The sequence below is a fragment of the Neoarius graeffei genome, chromosome 19, assembly GCF_027579695.1.
Source record: "Neoarius graeffei isolate fNeoGra1 chromosome 19, fNeoGra1.pri, whole genome shotgun sequence".
In the NCBI taxonomy this organism is placed as follows: domain Eukaryota; kingdom Metazoa; phylum Chordata; class Actinopteri; order Siluriformes; family Ariidae; genus Neoarius; species Neoarius graeffei.
Window position 1 is genome coordinate 54,083,514 of NC_083587.1, and position 18,562 is coordinate 54,102,075.

At 42.9% G+C, this 18,562-nt stretch overlaps 1 protein-coding gene across 3 annotated transcripts in view; it reads left to right on the forward strand.

Annotated features, from left to right (window-relative positions):
* The window catches only part of ubr5 (ubiquitin protein ligase E3 component n-recognin 5), a 111,065-nt gene that overhangs the window by 78,001 nt on the left and 14,502 nt on the right, over positions 1 to 18,562 (forward strand). For all 3 annotated transcript variants that reach the window (XM_060900311.1, XM_060900312.1, XM_060900313.1), the window contains exons 41-49: positions 2,669 to 2,902; positions 3,020 to 3,093; positions 7,094 to 7,266; positions 7,399 to 7,512; positions 7,693 to 7,910; positions 10,439 to 10,559; positions 10,669 to 11,014; positions 13,690 to 13,777; positions 16,652 to 16,796. In XM_060900311.1, the coding sequence (XP_060756294.1) occupies positions 2,669 to 2,902; positions 3,020 to 3,093; positions 7,094 to 7,266; positions 7,399 to 7,512; positions 7,693 to 7,910; positions 10,439 to 10,559; positions 10,669 to 11,014; positions 13,690 to 13,777; positions 16,652 to 16,796 (1,513 nt within the window). The remainder of the gene's footprint in view (positions 1 to 2,668; positions 2,903 to 3,019; positions 3,094 to 7,093; positions 7,267 to 7,398; positions 7,513 to 7,692; positions 7,911 to 10,438; positions 10,560 to 10,668; positions 11,015 to 13,689; positions 13,778 to 16,651; positions 16,797 to 18,562) is intronic.

An 18,562-nucleotide genomic window follows, 5' to 3' on the forward strand; every position in this document is an offset into this window, starting at 1 on the left:
GAAATGACTTTTTTTTTTTTTAAACACCCCCCCACCCCCCATGGATGGATAAATAAATAGAATTAAAAAAACAACAACACTGATTTAGGGTTGTAAGTTAAGTTCTGGTTGTTGAATCGGCCTACTACGCCATTTAACAATTTTATTCAAAGTGTCTCTGCTTTGGAGACTTAGTCTGGTTAACACCAGACCATATCACAAGTGAAATATGGTCTGGAATCCACCTATTGAATTTCTTGTAGGGGAGGTGTGGTTTACGATTGTCAACGGCCGTTTATTGGACGTTGCGAATGTCTATCATTTGGCGTATACGTAGCCCATGGCCAATCATGGCAGTTGTACCCGGTGACGTAGTTAGAGCGACGAAGAGGCGAAGAAAGACTGTAACGCCAAATGCTGTTCTTTTTTTTTAAAACAAACTTTCGCTCTAAACTATTCAGAACAGTGTCTAAAGCTTGATCGAAAGTTTGGTTCGTATCGCTCGCCGCCATGTTAAATGTGATCCGTAAACAGTCCCAAATAAACTACAAGCTTCCGTTTGTCGAGTAGTACGCGTCACCGTCTTTCCACCCCTCCCCACTCTCTGATTGGCTCCCTAACTCAGGCGAGCATTTAGACCATAGTTTCCATGCTGTCTTTTCAGATCGGAACGATTGTGCAAAGCAGCATGGGATTTCCCAGGCTATTGGAGACTAGTTTCCAAAGCATGATATTAAAGAAGGATAAAATCAATTCAATAAAAGCCCTGTAGAATAAGGTCATCATGGTTTTGTCAGTGTGTAAATGGAACAATTTCCTCAAAGGGAACAAAGGGTGTTGATGATAAACACCTTGACAAAGTTGTCGATGACTCTCATGTGCATGCTTTAGGATGGTCCTATTTTCATACCTACTCGGACACATTTGTGTTGAGGATAAATAATAAGAGCTAATGTTTTATACAGTGCCATGAGAAAGTTTGGGCACCCTTGACAAATCCCAGTATTTTTCATTCATATATAATTGGGTGTTTGATTCTACAACTTAGTCTTGACATATGAAATAAATAAAAGACACAGACATATTTCAGCATTGAAGAGAAGTTTATTGGGCTAACAGAAAAAGTGCAATATGCAGCAAAACAAAAATAGGCCCGTGCATAAATTTGGGCACCCTAACAGAAACATTCCATCAATATTTAGTGGAGCCTCCTTTTGCAAAAATTACAGCCTCTAGACGCTTTCTATAGGCACCAATGAGTGTATGGATCTTGGACAAAGGCATCTTGGCCCACTCCTCCTTGCAAAACATCTCTAATTCCTTGAGGTTTGAAGGTCTACGAGCATGGACAGCTTGCTTCAATTCATCCCACAGATTTTCAATGATATTCAAATCTGGGGACTGGGATGGCCATTCCAAGACATTGTACTTGTTCCTCTGCATGTATGCCCGAGTGGATTTTGAGCAATGTTTCGGGTCATTGTCTTGTTGAAACATCCATCCCCGGCGCAACTTCAACTTTGTTACAGACTCTAGCACATTATCCTCAAGAATCTGCTGGTATTGAGTGGAATCCATGCGACCGTCAACTTTAACAAGGTTCCCAGTACCAGTACTCGCCACACAGCCCCACAGCATGATGGAACCTCCACCAAATTTCACTGTGGGTAGCAGATGTTTCTCTTGGAATTCTGTGTTCTTTTTACGCCATGTGTATTGCCTCTTGTTGTGACCAAATAACTCGATTTTTGTTTCGTCAGTCCACAAGATCTTATTCCAAAAGGATACTGGCTTGTCCAAATGTGCTTTTGCATAGTTCAAGCGACTCAATTTGTGGCGACTGCGAAGAAAGGGCTTCTTCCTCATCACTCTCCCGTACAGTCTTTCCTCATGCAAATTGCGCTGTATTGTTGCCCTATGCACAGTGACCCCATCTGCAGCTAGATCCCTTTGCAAGTCTCTGGTGGTGGTCTGTGGGTTGTTTTTAACAATTCTCAGCATCCTTCGTCTTTGCCTCCCTGAAATTTTTCTTGGCCTACCACTTCTGGCCTTGACAAGGACTGTGCCTGTGGCTTTCCATTTTCTTACAATGTTCCTCACGGTAGACACTGACAGCTGAAATCTTTTGGAAAGTTTTTTGTAGCCTTCCCCTAGTCCATACTGCTCTATAATCTTCATTTTGAGGTCATGAGAAAGTTGTTTTGAGGCCCCCATCTTGCAGCTCTTCAGAGGACAGTCAAAGAGAAAGAGAACTGGCATTTGGCCACCTTAAATAGCCTTTGTCATGATTGGATGCACCTGCCTATTAAGTTCAAGGCTTAATGAGCTCACTTAACCAACTTGATGTTTTCAATTACTCTGTGATGATTAGTTACAGGTTTTCAAAGCAACAAAATGTCAAGGGTTCCCATACTTTTGCACAGCCTATTTTTCACATTTGATTTAATTTCATACAAAGGAATACACCAATAATTAAAATCAGTGTCTGCAAAACAACCCAGCACTTGGCTCTGATGGGCAAAGGAAGGACATGCCACTAGGGTGTTTTTCTGTGGAGACAGAGTCAATTATTGTACAACCTCAGACGGGGTGCCCAAACTTTCTCATGGCACTGTAGTCTATTGTCTACAGGGTTTTTTTTTTTTAATATTAGAATACGGGTAAATGATTTTGGGTTTTTACCTTGTAGGCGTACGGCTACCTTGTTGACTGCTCGGCAGGGCATGATGTCTGCGCGTGGAGACTTCCTGAACTATGCACTCTCTCTGATGCGCTCCCATAATGACGAGCACTCTGATGTGCTGCCCGTGCTGGATGTGTGCTCACTGAAACACGTGGCCTACGTCTTCCAGGCTCTCATTTACTGGATAAAAGCCATGAACCTACAGACCACGCTGGACACCTCACAGATGGACAGGAAGAGGTCAGATGTTCTGAATGGGTTGAACTACAGCCTTCATACATTGTACAAGTTGCACATATTTGCTGTTCTCTTGTAGTTCTTGTATTTTTGACTTTTTTAAAAAAAAAAACCCTTTAGGAATCGTGACCCACTGGAACTTGCTTTGGACAACGAGGACTCGGAGCATGAGAATGATGAGGACACCAATCAGAGTGAGTTCAACACACAGGAGTCTATTTACTCCATGCGCAATGCTCAGCATGTAGATAGATGGGTCCGTCTCAGAAACCGGTCTCTCATTTGGGACATTATGGCCAAAAAATAAATTTTTCTAATTTTTTTTTTTTTTTTGCATTTACGTAACACTCAATGTTTCTTTTGTCATGTTTAATAAGAATATAGTTTCTTGCTTTATCTGGCCTCCGCTGTGGAAAATTTTTTTCATTACGATTCAAATGCTTTTGTAAAATTGATATAAAATAACTCCATCATGAAGAATTAAAGCCCCTCCTTCACAGCTGAGTGAAAATATTGAATAAATTTCCTCTTTTTGATTGCTTGGGTTAAAAATGCCAAATTAGGATGACTGAATTGATTATTCACTTAAATATGAATAATATGATATATTTTGGGTCTTGATATGGCGAAATAGGACACAATGGAAAAATCAAGAACACACCGGAAAGATGAGAATAACGGCGCTGGTAAAAGAACAGCGACTGTGCTGGCTGAAGGTCGCGTGGGTCTCTGCTGCAGCGTGCGAGCAACGGGACATCACTACCGCGCGAGGCGGGGGTGGGGCAAAATGACTGGCTGTAGATTCTATCCAAAAGTTCAATCTAAATTGACCATGGTTGCAAAATATTGGCCAAAAATACGCAAACACTACGAAATATGAAAGTAAGATGAAAAAGAAACATTCTATTGCCTTGTACTGCAAGACTAAAAATAAAACTGTCAAAACTCAGCTTTTCAGTGATAACATCTGAACAGATCACTCGCGTAACAGAAAGACCACGAACGGAAGCACGATCGACTTCTAACTGCTGGAGTGGAAAATTCCATTCTACACATGCAGATTGTTAATGCGTGTCCTTCCCCGCACACAAATAACACGCTACGGTAAAAAATAGACTATAACTCATTTTATAGCTCAGAAATTCATACAAGACCAGCTACCATTGTAACATATTCTGTAAGAAACATATTCTATACCTGACTTTCAGCTTTCGATTTAAAAAAACAAAATCGCAGATTTATAACTAAAATTTTATATGGCGTAGTGATTTTAAGTTACTACTTTTGGTGAGGTCGTGACCTTGACCCTGAGGCTTTCCGTTTAGATCAAAACACATGATCGTATTGGTTTTGGGTCTGCGGAAAATGGAGTTACAACGGTGATCAGATATTTTGCGTGATGTTTTATTACGGCCCGAGCCCCGTTCGGTGCGAAGACCCTGTTGTTTTTCGAAGGATGATTATTATTATTTATTTATTTATTTATTTTTTCTGTCGCGCTTGGCTTTTTTTGAGGTATTTCCCATGCACGAAAACTCATGAAATTTGATACACACATCAGTCATTGTAACCGCTTCTCAGCCACAGATGTTTGGCCCCCGGCATGGCCCAGGGACTTTATAGTGCCCCCTAATGTCATGGAGTCCTTGGATTGGCATATAGTTTCAGCTACGCATACCAAATTCGGTACGTATGTAGTTCGTCCCAAGACGAACGACTTTTGTAAATACATTGCATTAGCCACGCCCAACAGGAAGTGAGGTAATTGGGCTTATATGCGTTTGGACACATGGTCGTTTTTAACGTACTCCTCCAAGACGGTTCATCAGATTCATGTGAAACTTGGCAAATGATGCCAAGATATTGCCGATGTTGAATTGCGAAGGGATTTTTGATATGTTGTAATATGTTGAAATGGCAATATTATGAATTTTAATACTCGCCACATAAACAGGAAATGTGTCATGAAGTCATAATACATTTAATGATTTGGCTGAAACCTTTCAGGTTATTAGAGAATGTGATTATTATGACATATAGACACCCAATATGCCTGTCTGGTATAGCGCCACCAACTGGCCAAGGAAAGAATAAGGTTTTGAATACGTGTGTTTTGACACGTGATGAATTTTAACATGCTCCTCCTAGACGGTTCATGAGATTCATGTGAAATTTGTTATACGTGATGCCAAGATGTCGCTGATATTAAATTGCGAAGGGATTTTTTATATCTTGTAATATGTTGAAATGGCCTTATGATTTTAATATCTTGCCACATAAACAGGAAACATGTCAGAAAGCCACAGTGCATTGACTGTATGGTCAGACACTTCTTACTTCAATAGATATTATGATAACCTGACGCCCAATGGGCCTGCCTGTTATAGCGCCACCACCTGGCCAAGCAGGAAATGTGCCAGAAATTGCCAATGCCTTAACTGATTGATCTGACACTTTACAAAATATTGTGTATTATGATTGTGATGAGGCGGCACGGTGGTGTAGTGGTTAGCGCTGTCGCCTCACAGCAAGAAGGTCCGGGTTCGAGCCCCGTGGCCGACGAGGGCCTTTCTGTGTAGAGTTTGCATGTTCTCCCCGTGTCCGCGTGGGTTTCCTCCGGGTGCTCCGGTTTCCCCCACAGTCCAAAGACATGCAGGTTAGGTTAACTGGTGACTCTAAATTGACCGTAGGTGTGAATGTGAGTGTGAATGGTTGTCTGTCAGCCCTGTGATGACCTGGTGACTTGTCCAGGGTGTACCCCACCTTTCGCCCGTAGTCAGCTGGGATAGGCTTTGACCCTGTAGAACAGGATAAAGCGGCTAGAGATAATGAGATGATTGTGATATTCACATGTGTAATTCAGATGCCTAGCACAGCACCACCATCTGGCCAAGCAGGAAATGGGGGAAAAAATGTTCAATTCATTGATGAATTGATCTGAAAGTTTACAAAATATTGGATATCGTGATTCTGATGATATTGACACATCTAAATCACACGCCGAGCACAGTATCACCATCTAGCCAAGCAGGAAATGTGCCAAAAATTTTCAATGCTTTGACGGATTGATCTATGACATGCCTGACATAGCGCCACCAACACACTCACTCATATACATGTAGCACACACACACACACACACACATACACACTCATAATATTTTTATACACACACAGTTGCAATCATATACACACACACGAATACTCACGAGAATGGGTGACGTATACAATTCTGTGCACACTCATACACACTCAGTCATATGCATATTTATGCATGTACACACTCAAGTATGCACTCACATGCACACGCAACATCTATGAGCACACACTCTCTCTTTCTCACACTCTCCCTCTGACACACACACAATAATAGTGACCTGCCATCATTGTGCATTTTGCTACAGACATATATGAATGTACATGCAGAGTTTTCATGTCTGTAGCAAAATGCACAATGATGGCAGGTCACTATTTTGTGTGTGTACATGCAGAGTTCTCTCTCTCGCGCGCGCGCACACACACACACACACACACACACACACACACACTGCAGACACAGGAAAGCTAAGATGACTTAAGATTACAGCGTGAGATAGAGATCAGGAGGAGACGCACATCACCTTTGAACATTTGATGAATATATGACGTGACTGTTTTGTTGGGTGGCGGAATGTCCTGGGTTGTAGAACCACACGTGCGAGGGCCCGTCAAGGCTGCTAGCGGCTTTAATTACAGTTATGATTATTCTGAGCGCACCAATCCTTAGGTATATAAAGTTACAACTTAAAATGCAATTAGTGATAACTGTAGACTTTTCAGTGGACTACAACCTTTTTCAGGGAATGCGATGTAGTCAACCATTTATCATGTCCCAGATCAAGCCGCCATTTTTCCACAAATTTGCAGAATTTTTGCCAAATTCTGAATAGAGTATTCACATCAAAGATTTAGTTTTATCTGTATTATTTCTTTCATTTTATTTCAAATTAAAACCAACATCACCATTCAAAACCGTATAGTTTATTGACAGAGTATATTTAGTGGGGTACCCCCGCAGTACCCAGTGTCTGAGACAGACCCAGATATTTATAGAACAGGTTACAGTTAGCAAGACTGTGTTCCTTACAGGAGCGATAGTTTATTTTGATGGCTCCAGCGTAGTAACTGAAATGAAGTGTGTGTGTATCTTTTCTAGGCTCCACCCTTCAGGATAAGGAGGAAGAGCCTGTTCCTGCAGAAACAGGTCAGCACCACCCATTCTTCCGTCGCTCTGACTCCATGACCTTTCTCGGCTGCATTCCGCCAAATCCTTTCGAAGTCCCCGTGGCCGAGGCCATCCCTCTGGCTGACCAGCCTCACTTGCTGCAGGTCAGATTTCTCTTTCCGAGCCAAGTGTGTCCATCTATCATTCACATACAGGCTTAAATAGTGCTGTTTTTTTAATGATGTCTTCAGATAATGTTTTTTTATAATTTAAAAAAAAATGCTTTTATATTATAGCCGAATGCAAGGAAGGAGGACCTGTTCGGGCGGCCGAGTCAAGGCCTTTACTCGTCCTCCTACATGGCAAGCAAAGGTCTCTCAGAGCTCACTGTGGACATGAACTGTTTACAGGTAAACACACATTGCCCTGATAATACTGTTTTGGTTTTTTTTTTTTTGGTTTAAAAAAAAAAGCAATATAGCATTCCTAACTATGCAGATTTATTCTATCACCCTTTCATAATTCTTCACTAGTTTTAGTGCTTGAGAGTTTTCAGATCCTCTGACTTGATTTATAATCTTCCTCCCCAGATTCTGCCCACAAAGATGTCCTATTCAGCCAATATGAAAAACGTTATGAGTATGGAGTCTCGGCAGAGGGGTGGAGAAGAGCAGCAGACCGTAGCACAGGACATAGATGTGTCGAAGCCTGGCCCGTCCCCCCATGACCTCGCTGCCCAGTTAAAGAGCAGCCTCCTTGCAGAGATTGGACTGACTGAGAGTGAAGGCCCACCCCTTCCCACTTTCATGTAAGAATTAGTTTTGTTGTGTGTGTGAGAGAAGTGGTTTCTCATAAGTGAAATAATGACCAAAATCTAACACGAGCGGGCGGCACAGTGGTGTAGTGGTTAGCGCTGTCGCCTCACAGCAAGAAGGTCCGGGTTCGAGCCCCGTGGCCGGCGAGGGCCTTTCTGTGCGGAGTTTGCATGTTCTCCCCGTGTCCGCGTGGGTTTCCTCCGGGTGCTCCGGTTTCCCCCACAGTCCAAAGACATGCAGGTTAGGTTAACTGGTGACTCTAAATTGACCGTAGGTGTGAATGTGAGTGTGAATGGTTGTCTGTGTCTATGTGTCAGCCCTGTGATGATCTGGTGACTTGTCCAGGGTGTACCCCACCTTTTGCCCGTAGTCAGCTGGGATAGGCTCCAACTTGCCTGTGACCCTGTAGAACAGGATAAAGCAGCTAGAGATAATGAGATGAGATCTAACATGAGCAGCAATCATCATCTCATGCTAACTGGTTGCTTTGTTATCCACATTTTGTCTTCTGGTCTTCATTTTAGTGCCCTTAAAATTTACTTCATCAGACTTTTTAAAGAGTTACAGTGCCTTGAAAAAGTATTCATTCCCTTTGAACTTTTCCATATTTTTCCACCTTACAACCACGAGCTTAAGTTTTGTTTTTTTTTTTATTGAGATTTTATGTGACAGACCAACACAGAGTAGCACATAATTGTGAAGTGAAACGAAAATGATAAATGGTCTTCAAAATTTTAAACAAATAAAAATCTGAAAAATGTGGTGTGCATTAGTATTCAGCCTCCCTGCGTCAATACTTTGTAGAGCCACCTTTTGCGGTATGTCTCTACCAGCTTTGCACATCTAGACAGTGAAATTTTTGCCCATTCTTCTTTGCAAAATAGCTCAAGCTCAGCCAGATTGGATGGAGAGCGTCTGTGAACAGCAATTTTCAAGTCTTGCCACAGATGCTCAGTGGGATTTAGGCCTGGACTTTGACTGGGCCATTCTAACACATGAATATTCTTTGATCTAAACCATTCCATTGTAGCTCTGGCTGTATGTTTAGTGTCATTGTCTTGCTGGAAGGTGAATCTCCTTCCCAGTCTCAAGTCTTTTGCAGCCTCCAACAGGTTTTCTTCCAGGATTGCCCTGTATTTAGCTCCATCCATCTTCCCATCAACTCTGACCAGCTTCCCTGTCCCTGCTGAAGAAAAGCATCCCCATAGCATGATGCTGCCACCACCATGTTTCACAGTGGGGATGGTGTGTGCAGGGTGATGAGCAGTGTTAGTTTTCCGCCACACATAGCGCTTTGCATTTAAGGCCAAAAAGTTCAACTTTGGTCTCATCTGACCAAAGCACCTTCTTCCACATGTTTGCTGTGTCCCCTACATGGCTTCTGGCAAACTGCAAACGGGACTTCTTATGCCTGTCTTTCAGCAGTGGCTTTCTTCTTGCCACTCTTCCAAAAAGGCCAGATTTGTGGAGTGCATGATGTAACGACCATCATTGAACAGAGGTGGGTGTCTATGATATCTTTTATCAGCCACCTACAATGCAGCCATCAGCATTCTGATTCGGATTCTATGATGATCCATGAGAGGATAAATACTGGATACTCTCTTTAGTCAGACAGAACTGAGGAAGCCTTTAGGATGAGAGGCGAAACGTTTTCAAGAATCTTCAAGCAAGTCCAGTTGCTCTCTTCAACCAACCACAGATTACTATGTACCTGGATGACTGAGATTCATCACAGATATGCATGACTTATAGTTGTCCTGTGCACAGATTCTCCCACCTGAGCTGTGGATTTCTGCAGCTCCTCCAGAGTGATCATGGGCCTCTTGGCTGCTTCTCTGACCAGTGCTCTCCTTGCTCGCTCTGTCAGTTTAGGTGGATGGCCATGTCTTGGTAGGTTTGCAGTTGTGCCATACTTTTTCCATTTTTGAAACAGTGCTTCTTGAGATGTTCAGAGCTTGAGATTTTTTTTATAACCTAACCCTGCTTTAAACTTCTCCAGAACTTTATCCCTGACCTGTCTGGAGAGTTCTTTGGTCTTTATGACGCTGTTTGTTCTTCAGTGTTCTCTAACAAACCACTGAGGCCTTCACAGAACAAGTGTATTTATGCTGAGAGTAAATTACACACAGTAGGACTCTATTAACTAATTAGATGACTTCTGAAGGCAATTGATTGCACTGGATTGTATTTAGAGGTATCAGAGGACAGGGGGCTGAATACTAATGCACACCACATTTTTCAGATTTTTATTTGTTTAAAATTTTGAAGACCATTTATCATTTTCGTTTCACTTCACAATTATGTGCTACTCTGCGTTGGTCTATCACATAAAATCTCAATAAAAAACTTTTAAGTTCGTGGTTGTAAGGTGGAAAAATGTGAAAAAGTTCAAGGGGTATGAATACTTTTTCAAGGCACTGTAAATAAGATTCGGTCAGAAACAAAATGCTGCACCATACTGTCTGGTTTAGAACCTTTTAATTTGTGTCTTGATTGATTGTATTTTGGATTTTGCCAGTCCCCATTGTAGCTTCATGGGCATGGTCATCTCTCACGACATGCTGCTGGGAAGATGGCGGCTCTCCCTCGAGCTCTTCGGCCGCGTCTTTATGGAGGATGTAGGGGCAGAACCTGGATCTGTAAGTCCTGTGGTGCGAAGCCACAAAACTCTGGTCGCTAACACAACACCCTATGAGCTGTTGCTGTCTTATGTTTACTCACGCTCACCCCACGCGATCCATTTTGCAGATCCTGACCGAGCTGGGTGGTTTCGAGGTGAAGGAGTCCAAGTTTCGGCGGGAGATGGAGAAGTTGCGGAACCTGCAGTCTCGTGATTTGGCCTTGGAGGTGGACCGTGACCGTGACCAGCTCATCCAGCAGACTATGCGTCAGCTCAACACGCACTTTGGCCGCCGCTGCACTAGCACACCCATGGCTGTGCACCGCGTCAAGGTCACGTTCAAGGACGAGCCTGGCGAGGGCAGCGGCGTGGCACGCAGCTTCTACACAGCCATCGCTCAGGCCTTTCTGTCGAATGACAAACTGCCCAACCTGGACTGTGTACAGAGTGTCAGCAAGGGCATGCAGGCCAGCAGTAAGCCACACCTCTTAACAATAACATCATAGTAGTAATAGTGATTTCAATATAGGGTTTTTTGTTTGTTTTTCTCCTCAGAAGTTTCATGTTGTTTACATTACATCACCTTTCCTAGTTCACAAGACTTTTTCAGATGTTGAAATACTTTGCACAGGATAGTGGTGTTAGAAAGTTGTCTAGATGTCAGTTAGTTTGAAGTTTTTGCGTTTTTCTGCTGCCAAAAATGACCTTTTGAGATGGAAATTAACTGCACAGAGCTTCAGAGCGACAGATCATATACTGACCATGTTACTTGTGAGAAGAGGCTATTTCTAAAATTGACCCACTTTCTTATAGACCCCAAGAGTAAGGTATACAAAGTGGAAAAACTGTCAATCAGTGTGATTTTAATCGCAAGTTTTTAACTACTGTGCAGCGATGTATGTTTGTACACGGTGGTAACTGTAAAAACAACTGAAGTGGTGACGATCCTTGTGGTTTTCTGGAGAGGACACTTTTACCCCTTTTCCACCAAATCAGTTCCAGGGCTGGTTCGGGGCTGGTGCTGGTTCACAACTCGTTCAACTTGCGAGCCAGCTGAGAACCAGTTTGCTTTTCCATAGCTCGTGGTGCTAAGGGAAGCCACGTCATTACGTCGCTGTATACGTGTTACGTCGTTGTATACGTCAGTTACGTCACTACGTTTGCATAAACCTTGGTGCGAATATCGAAGCAAAAACAACACTGAAGAAGCAGCAGCAATAATAATAATGGATGACTTCGCGTTTGTACAGCTGCTGCTTCTCGTCGCTTAAAAATGGCGATCTTTCGTGGTCTTGTTGTTGTTGGTCTTAACAACTCCGCCCCCCTGCTGATGTAAGCGGTTCTTTCCTCTGGCCCAGCAGAGAGTTGGTGCTAGCCTGGAACCGGTTTTTCTGGCCCCAGAGCCAGTTTTTTGTCAGTGGAAACAGAAAACCCGGTTCCAAACTAAGCACTGGCCCCGAACCAGCCCTGGAACTGCTTTGGTGGAAAAGGGGCATTTGACAGACTTGCATTTCAACCACATGTGAAGCTCTGCTGCAAATGTGTCTCGCTTCTGTTTCAAGTCCTGTTTTTTTACTGTGCAACAACTGAGTATTCTGCTTCAAAAAAGAGACAAATATTTTTCTTAATCATATTACAAATTTCCAACCTCATCATATGGTGAGTGTGTTTGTTTTCCTTGGAGGACATTTTTGATGGACAAAGTATCCGGTCAGACGCACTTGGTTTACAAAAAATGTAACTTCCACTTAAATATCTTTCTATTATGAATGAAAGTACAGTATACGTCCCAAAGTAAAACCTAGTGCTTAACGAATGCAATTCTGAATTTAACCCGTAAAATCTAAGTGTAATAATTAAAGTAGAATTCAGTGAAATGACCACAAGGTCAAAACTGAACCTGCATTTGACTCTTACAAATACATTTTGGCAGCACGGTGGTGTAGTGGTTAGCACTTTCACCTCACAGCAAGAAGGTTCTGGGTTTGAGCCCAGTGGCCGACGGGGGCCTTTCTGTGTGGAGTTTGCATGTTCGCCCCGTGTCTGTGTGGGTTTCCTCCCACAGTTCAAAGACATACAGGTTAGGTTAACATGGGGCAGCCCTGGCCTGAGGTTGGGCTGAAGTGCCCTTGAGCAAGGGCACCTAACCCACAACTGCTCCCTGGGTGCGTGTGCGCGTTCATTGCATACTTGTTTGTGCATGTATGTTCACTGCTTCAGATGGGTTAAATTTCACTGTGTGCTTGAGTGTACGTGTGACACAAAGCAGGGGTTTTTCTAGAAAAATTTAGTATGAGGGCGCTCACCATGGCGAGGGAGCGGGGGGGATGGTGCCGGTTGAAAGAAAAGTAATCATCATCTGCCCCGGACAATCTTTGGCTTTCTTCTGTTTCGTGCCGCGGGATGACATCCTTTAAATGCCCAAGTGTCAACAAAAACAACTTGCGAACTACTTCTGTCAAAAACTCCCACACCAATGGGTGAAAGGTCATTCAGTCTCGAGAAATCTTGCTCTACAAGTCAGCTGACCTTGTATGTAACCCATGTCAAATCTCGCGAGAGCAGCCGAGACAACTAAACAACATGGCGCCTCAGTCTGGAAAACGCCAATTCGGATTGTTTTTGCACCGTCTGGCGGTGTATCTACTATGATTGGAATATTTTTGGAGTAATTATAACGTATTTGATGATCAGACACATTGTCACGTGGTGTTGCTGGGATGTTTTCACGGAGAAAAGATCGTTTTGAGAAAGATTGCATGTTGTACAGTAGCATATAAGTGCATGGCCTAAGTGTGACTTGGGGTTCAATCGGCATTTCAGTAAGGGGGCGCACTCAGAGTAAGAGGGCGCAGCGCCCCTGTTCCCCGGTTTAGACGAAAGCCTGTAAAGGCTTGTTGGCTTAGCTGCTTATTTATAAGAACTTGTATTACTGCTGTAGGTGTGTCCCAGTAAAATAAGGTACAAGAAACTCCAGCATATTTACATATACATTGGGCCTAGTTACAGGAGTTAGTTGGTGTTATTCAAAAAGATGACCATGATCGTGAAACATCCCGTATCTTTAATCACACACGGCTGAAAAGTTTCCTGAGCTCTGGAGTCGGGTAAATAGATATGACTGATTTTCAGTGCATGTCTGTGTGCAGATTTGATGCAGCGCTTGAGAAACCGAGACCGGGAGAGGGAGAGGAGGAGTGGTGGCCTGAGGGCAGGATCCCGAAGAGACCGCGACAGGTGAGACTGGGCTGCATGTGGTACGGCCTGATGGAATATTACTAATTATCAAATTGTCCCATAAGGTCCAGAGTACTCGTTAAAATTACACAGGGGGGGGAAAAAAGCTTTATTCTAATGTTTAAAATTTCTCTGCACAATAAAATTGGGATTCATCAAAAGTATCTCGGCAGAACTTGGGCAATTTTACAGTTTTCAGTCATGAAACCGAATAACAAGCAGCAGATGAGCTGAATGAGGGCTTTACGTTTAAGAGTAGGTGTTTGCATCATCATCTAAAGCCCTATTCAGACTGGAGACTGGAATTATTACAGATGCTTTTTGAATGTGTCATGTTTGAATTGACTTTGCAAAAGATGTTTATATTTACACAATATTGGCTGGTGTTGAGTGGTATATCAGATATATTCCATTCAGCTAGCATGATGTTGAATGAGTCGAAGACAAGTTCAAGATCATGCTAGCTGAATGGAATGTATCTATCTGATATACCACCAAAAAAAAAAGCCAGTTTTTATTTATTTACTTACATACATATTCCTTTCGGGTGTTCAACGCATCTTTTTCTTTCAAAATTCTCTCAAAACCTTCTATGTTTAACAAAGCAAACCTGGCGGACATGTTTGTTTACAAATTGTCACTCGCTAGCGCAGAAGTTTTACGTCTCTGTGTGACGTCGTTGTCTTGACAACCATGCAATATCGTAAACCATGTTCAATGCTCCATTCTCCATTGGGTAGAGTGACGTAATACACGTAGGATAAGCAATATGCTAACAATATTGCATGCTATCAAACCAAATGAATGAACCCTGGAAGAAGAGAATAGAACACATTTTTTATTCCATCAAAAAAGTTTCCTGTATGTATAATAATTAAATAATGTTGGCTGGGTTTGAGTGGTTTATCAGATATATTCCATTCAACTAGCATGATCTTGAACGAGTCGAAGAGGAGTAGCTGAATGGAATATATCTGAGATACCATGAAAAAAGCCAGCTATTATTATTATTATTATTATTATTATTCATACACTCGATTTTACAAAAAGTTAAGAACGGGATGGGGGGGGGTAACTTACCAATATTGAATAAGTGAAGTCCTCTTGTAAAAGTCTCCATCACTTTTCCTCACCTCCAAGTAGAACTTGACAATATTTCTGCTATTGTGTGCTCTTCCAGTTTTTCAATGTCCGATGGTATGTTTTTCTCTTTGCAAATATGCATGAAGAATATCCAGTGAAGGTTTGGTAACCTTTCGGGTGTTCAGCGCATCTTTCAAAATTCTCTCTAAATCTTCTGCTTTTAATGAAGCAAACCTCGTGGCCATGTTTGTGTACAGACTGTCACTCGCTAGCGTGGAAGTTTTACATCTCCAGGTCTCTCTTCCAGTTTTTTGATGTCCGTTGGTATGTTTTTCTCTTGTAAATATGCGTGAAGAATGTATAATGAGGTTTTAGTAGCCTTTCAGATGTTCAGGGCATCTTTGTTTTCAGTTTATTTATTTAGTGCTTAATCTGAGCACTGGATAAGCCTTGTCTTCTCTCTCTCCTGGCTGACAAAGAAATGATTGTGCGCATGTGTGGCAGAAAAGTTCTGTCATTGGATCTTTGCATCAGCTGCTATGTGTGGTGTCGCGTTGTCTTGACAGTGTGCAATATTGTAACAATATCGCATGCTCATTCTCTGTTGAGGAGAGCGGCATAATTCATGGAGGAGAAGCGATATGATATTGCATGCCATCAGTAAAACCCACTAGAAGGGAATAGAATACATAAATGTTATTTACCAGCTGGGAGGTCCGTATCGTGAAATACTGTGACCGAGGTCTTGAAAGTACTGACCAAGGCCCTCATTCAAGACCTCGGTCACGGTATTTCACCATACTGACCGACCTTAAGCTGGTAAATAATATTTTATTTTTTTCTTTCCCAAATTCTAACAGAAAACAAGAGCGCCTGAAAGGGAAAACCGAGCCGAGCCACCATTTTGAATCCTTATTCATGGCTGTAATGCAAATTGCTTCCTCTTCGGTATACAAGTGCACTTCCATGGCAGGAAAAAAAAACTACATTTTGCCGCCTATGTAGTCCCCTATTTATACAAAATTGAGTCATTGAGGATTTAGCCATATTTTTGCTCAGCATTAGCAAGTTACAGGTTTTTAGCTTTCTCCTGAAATGTTTTCTTTTATTCTTCCTCAGGGTAGTAAAACTCGCTTTCGCTGTGAAGACTGTCGTTATCGCTATCCATGCTGTAAAATTAATGCTGTTTTGAATCCTCATTCACGGCTGTAATGCAAATTGCTTCCTCCTCAGTATACAAGTGCACTTCCATGGCAGGAAAAAAAACTACATTGTGCCACCTGTGTAGTCCCCTATTTATACAAAATTGAGTCATTCAGGATTCAGCCACGTTTTTGCTCGGCGTTAGCAACAGTTAGAGGTTTTTAGCTTTCTCCTGAAATATTTTATTTTATTTCTTCTTCCTCAGGGTAGTAAACCTCGCTTTCGCTGTGAACACTGTCTATCCATGTTGTAAAATTAATGCTATTCTCCTGAGAAATGCGAAAATAAATGTTGACAAAAACTGCTACTGTTTGTTGTTGTGAATGAGCAAGTCGCCAGAGGTCCATAACTGGGGTCCGTATCGTAGGATACGGACCCGCTCGCCAGCCAATCAGAGCGCAGGATTTGATGGAAACCGGACCGCGAAAAAAATTTTTTATTCCATGGAAAAGGGTCCTGTATGTGTAATAATATAAAATATCGCATAAAGTAATACTTGCCTGACATTCTGCTTCTTGAAGTCATGGAGTATGCTGGTTATTTATTTTTCAAACGCTACAGCTTGCTAATTGTGTCTGTGCACTCCAGGGACTCTCGGAGGCAGCTGTCCATTGACACCAGGCCGTTCCGTCCTGCATCAGAGGGGAACCCCAGTGACGAGCCGGACCCGCTACCTGCTCACAGACAGGCTTTAGGGGAGCGTCTGTACCCCCGTGTCCATGCCATGCAGCCGGTATGTATTCACTCAGCAAAGTCATGAACGTTCTTGCAAAATGGTGAACAGTGACATGACTATAATAGTCCATCCCATTGGGATGGCAGCTGACAGTTAAAGGGGAACAGAGGGCAATATATAGAGTAAATATAACAATAAAACACATTAACGAACCTTATTCAAGACTTTTTTTGTTCTAAGGTTGGAAAGTTATAGTGTTTTGAAAGTAGCTTGAGCAAACTATTTCCGCAGTTTGAACAGCCCGCCATGATATTAATTTTATCCAATCAGAATGCACGTTCATTTTCTCTGCGTAACACTCATGACATATGTATGTGCCCAGTTGTGTTGGCTCATTGAGGTTGGGAATAGCACGTGTGAAATACCTGTTTCTGCCTCTTGCGACGATTTCGCAAGTCCACGGGTGGCGCCTATCTCATTGCAGCAAATAAATTCTGCTGGACTCGTGAGCAACTCCACGTTACATTTTCCGCACGAGCACCACGCCGTGTCACCTGCACGCAGACGCTCTGCCCCATGCTCGCCATGCCCATGGTCAGCATCAGTCTCATCCAGGCCCGGCGCCGGGGGGGGGGGCGAAAGGGGGCGTCGCCCCCTCGTGGCTACAGCCCCGCCCCCTCAACGGAGACTCAGATCACTTAATTGTTTTCTTAATTGTTATTGTGGGTGTGTGTGAAATGCTGACACAGCCGCGCACACACAGACCTGCGATAAGGACAAGGGGAGGGGTCGTGCGGGTGGGGGTTTTACATGTAGTCTACACTTACAAGTGCACTGTCTCAGCAATATGCAGTCAGTTTACGGGAGTAGTCTTTCCCCCACCGAATTAAACGAATTCAATCACAATATTGTGAATCCATTTTCTTTCTTTGTAGGCTAAGTTTATCTCCGTTCATGTTGGTGTATGTGTTCACATATGGTCCGCTTTGTGCGCAAATAGCGTAAGAATATGTGTTGTTGACGTCACCCCCCCCATGCAGCGGGGGTGAAAATTCATCACTTCAGAGTGTTTAGTCCCCTACATGCCTAAACTGGGATCGCGGATTAAGTGGTTAGCATTGACTCGGTGCGAGTCAGGAAGGCTATTACTGGTGCAACTGCGGGGTCTGTTGATTTTTTTTAAATTATGATTTTGGCCGCCGAGCCAAGTACCTTAGACTTGCATTGACATTTTGTTTTCATGCCGCGGAGCTATTTGTATGTATTTTAAACGTAAAGGACTTGCCTGTAGGTTTGTGTGTGTTGTTTTATGTTTGGCATCTTTCCGGTTGTAACGAGTGTCTGTGAGAAAATTGGAGGGGAGGGTTAACAGGTGGGCACGGGTGTTGATAAAGCGCAACTGCCCTGGTAATGTCACATGATTTTCCTGTACTAAAGCAACCTTCGGGGCCGTGGTTTTGTGGTTGTCGCAGTTAATTGTTTGAAACACGTTGTCAGACTGCCATCACTACTACACACTATATGAAAAATATTTGCCTCCTTGCGATTTCTAATTGCCCCCTTAGTAAACTGTTCCTGGCGCCGGGCCTGGTCTCATCCTCGCCGTCATCCGAGCTTTCTTCTCTTATTTCATCACCGGAGTCGAGAGTACCTCTCCTAGGTTCAAACTGGTACCCTTCTAAGCCATAGCCTGCTTGCAGTGTGTCTTGCGGGATCTCTTCGTATGATTCGACAGAGCTGTCGCTTTCACTTGATGCACCCGACGCCATGATTACACGCTTATCTCCTCTATTTCGGAGAGTTCCGCTAGTGCAGTGGGTAGC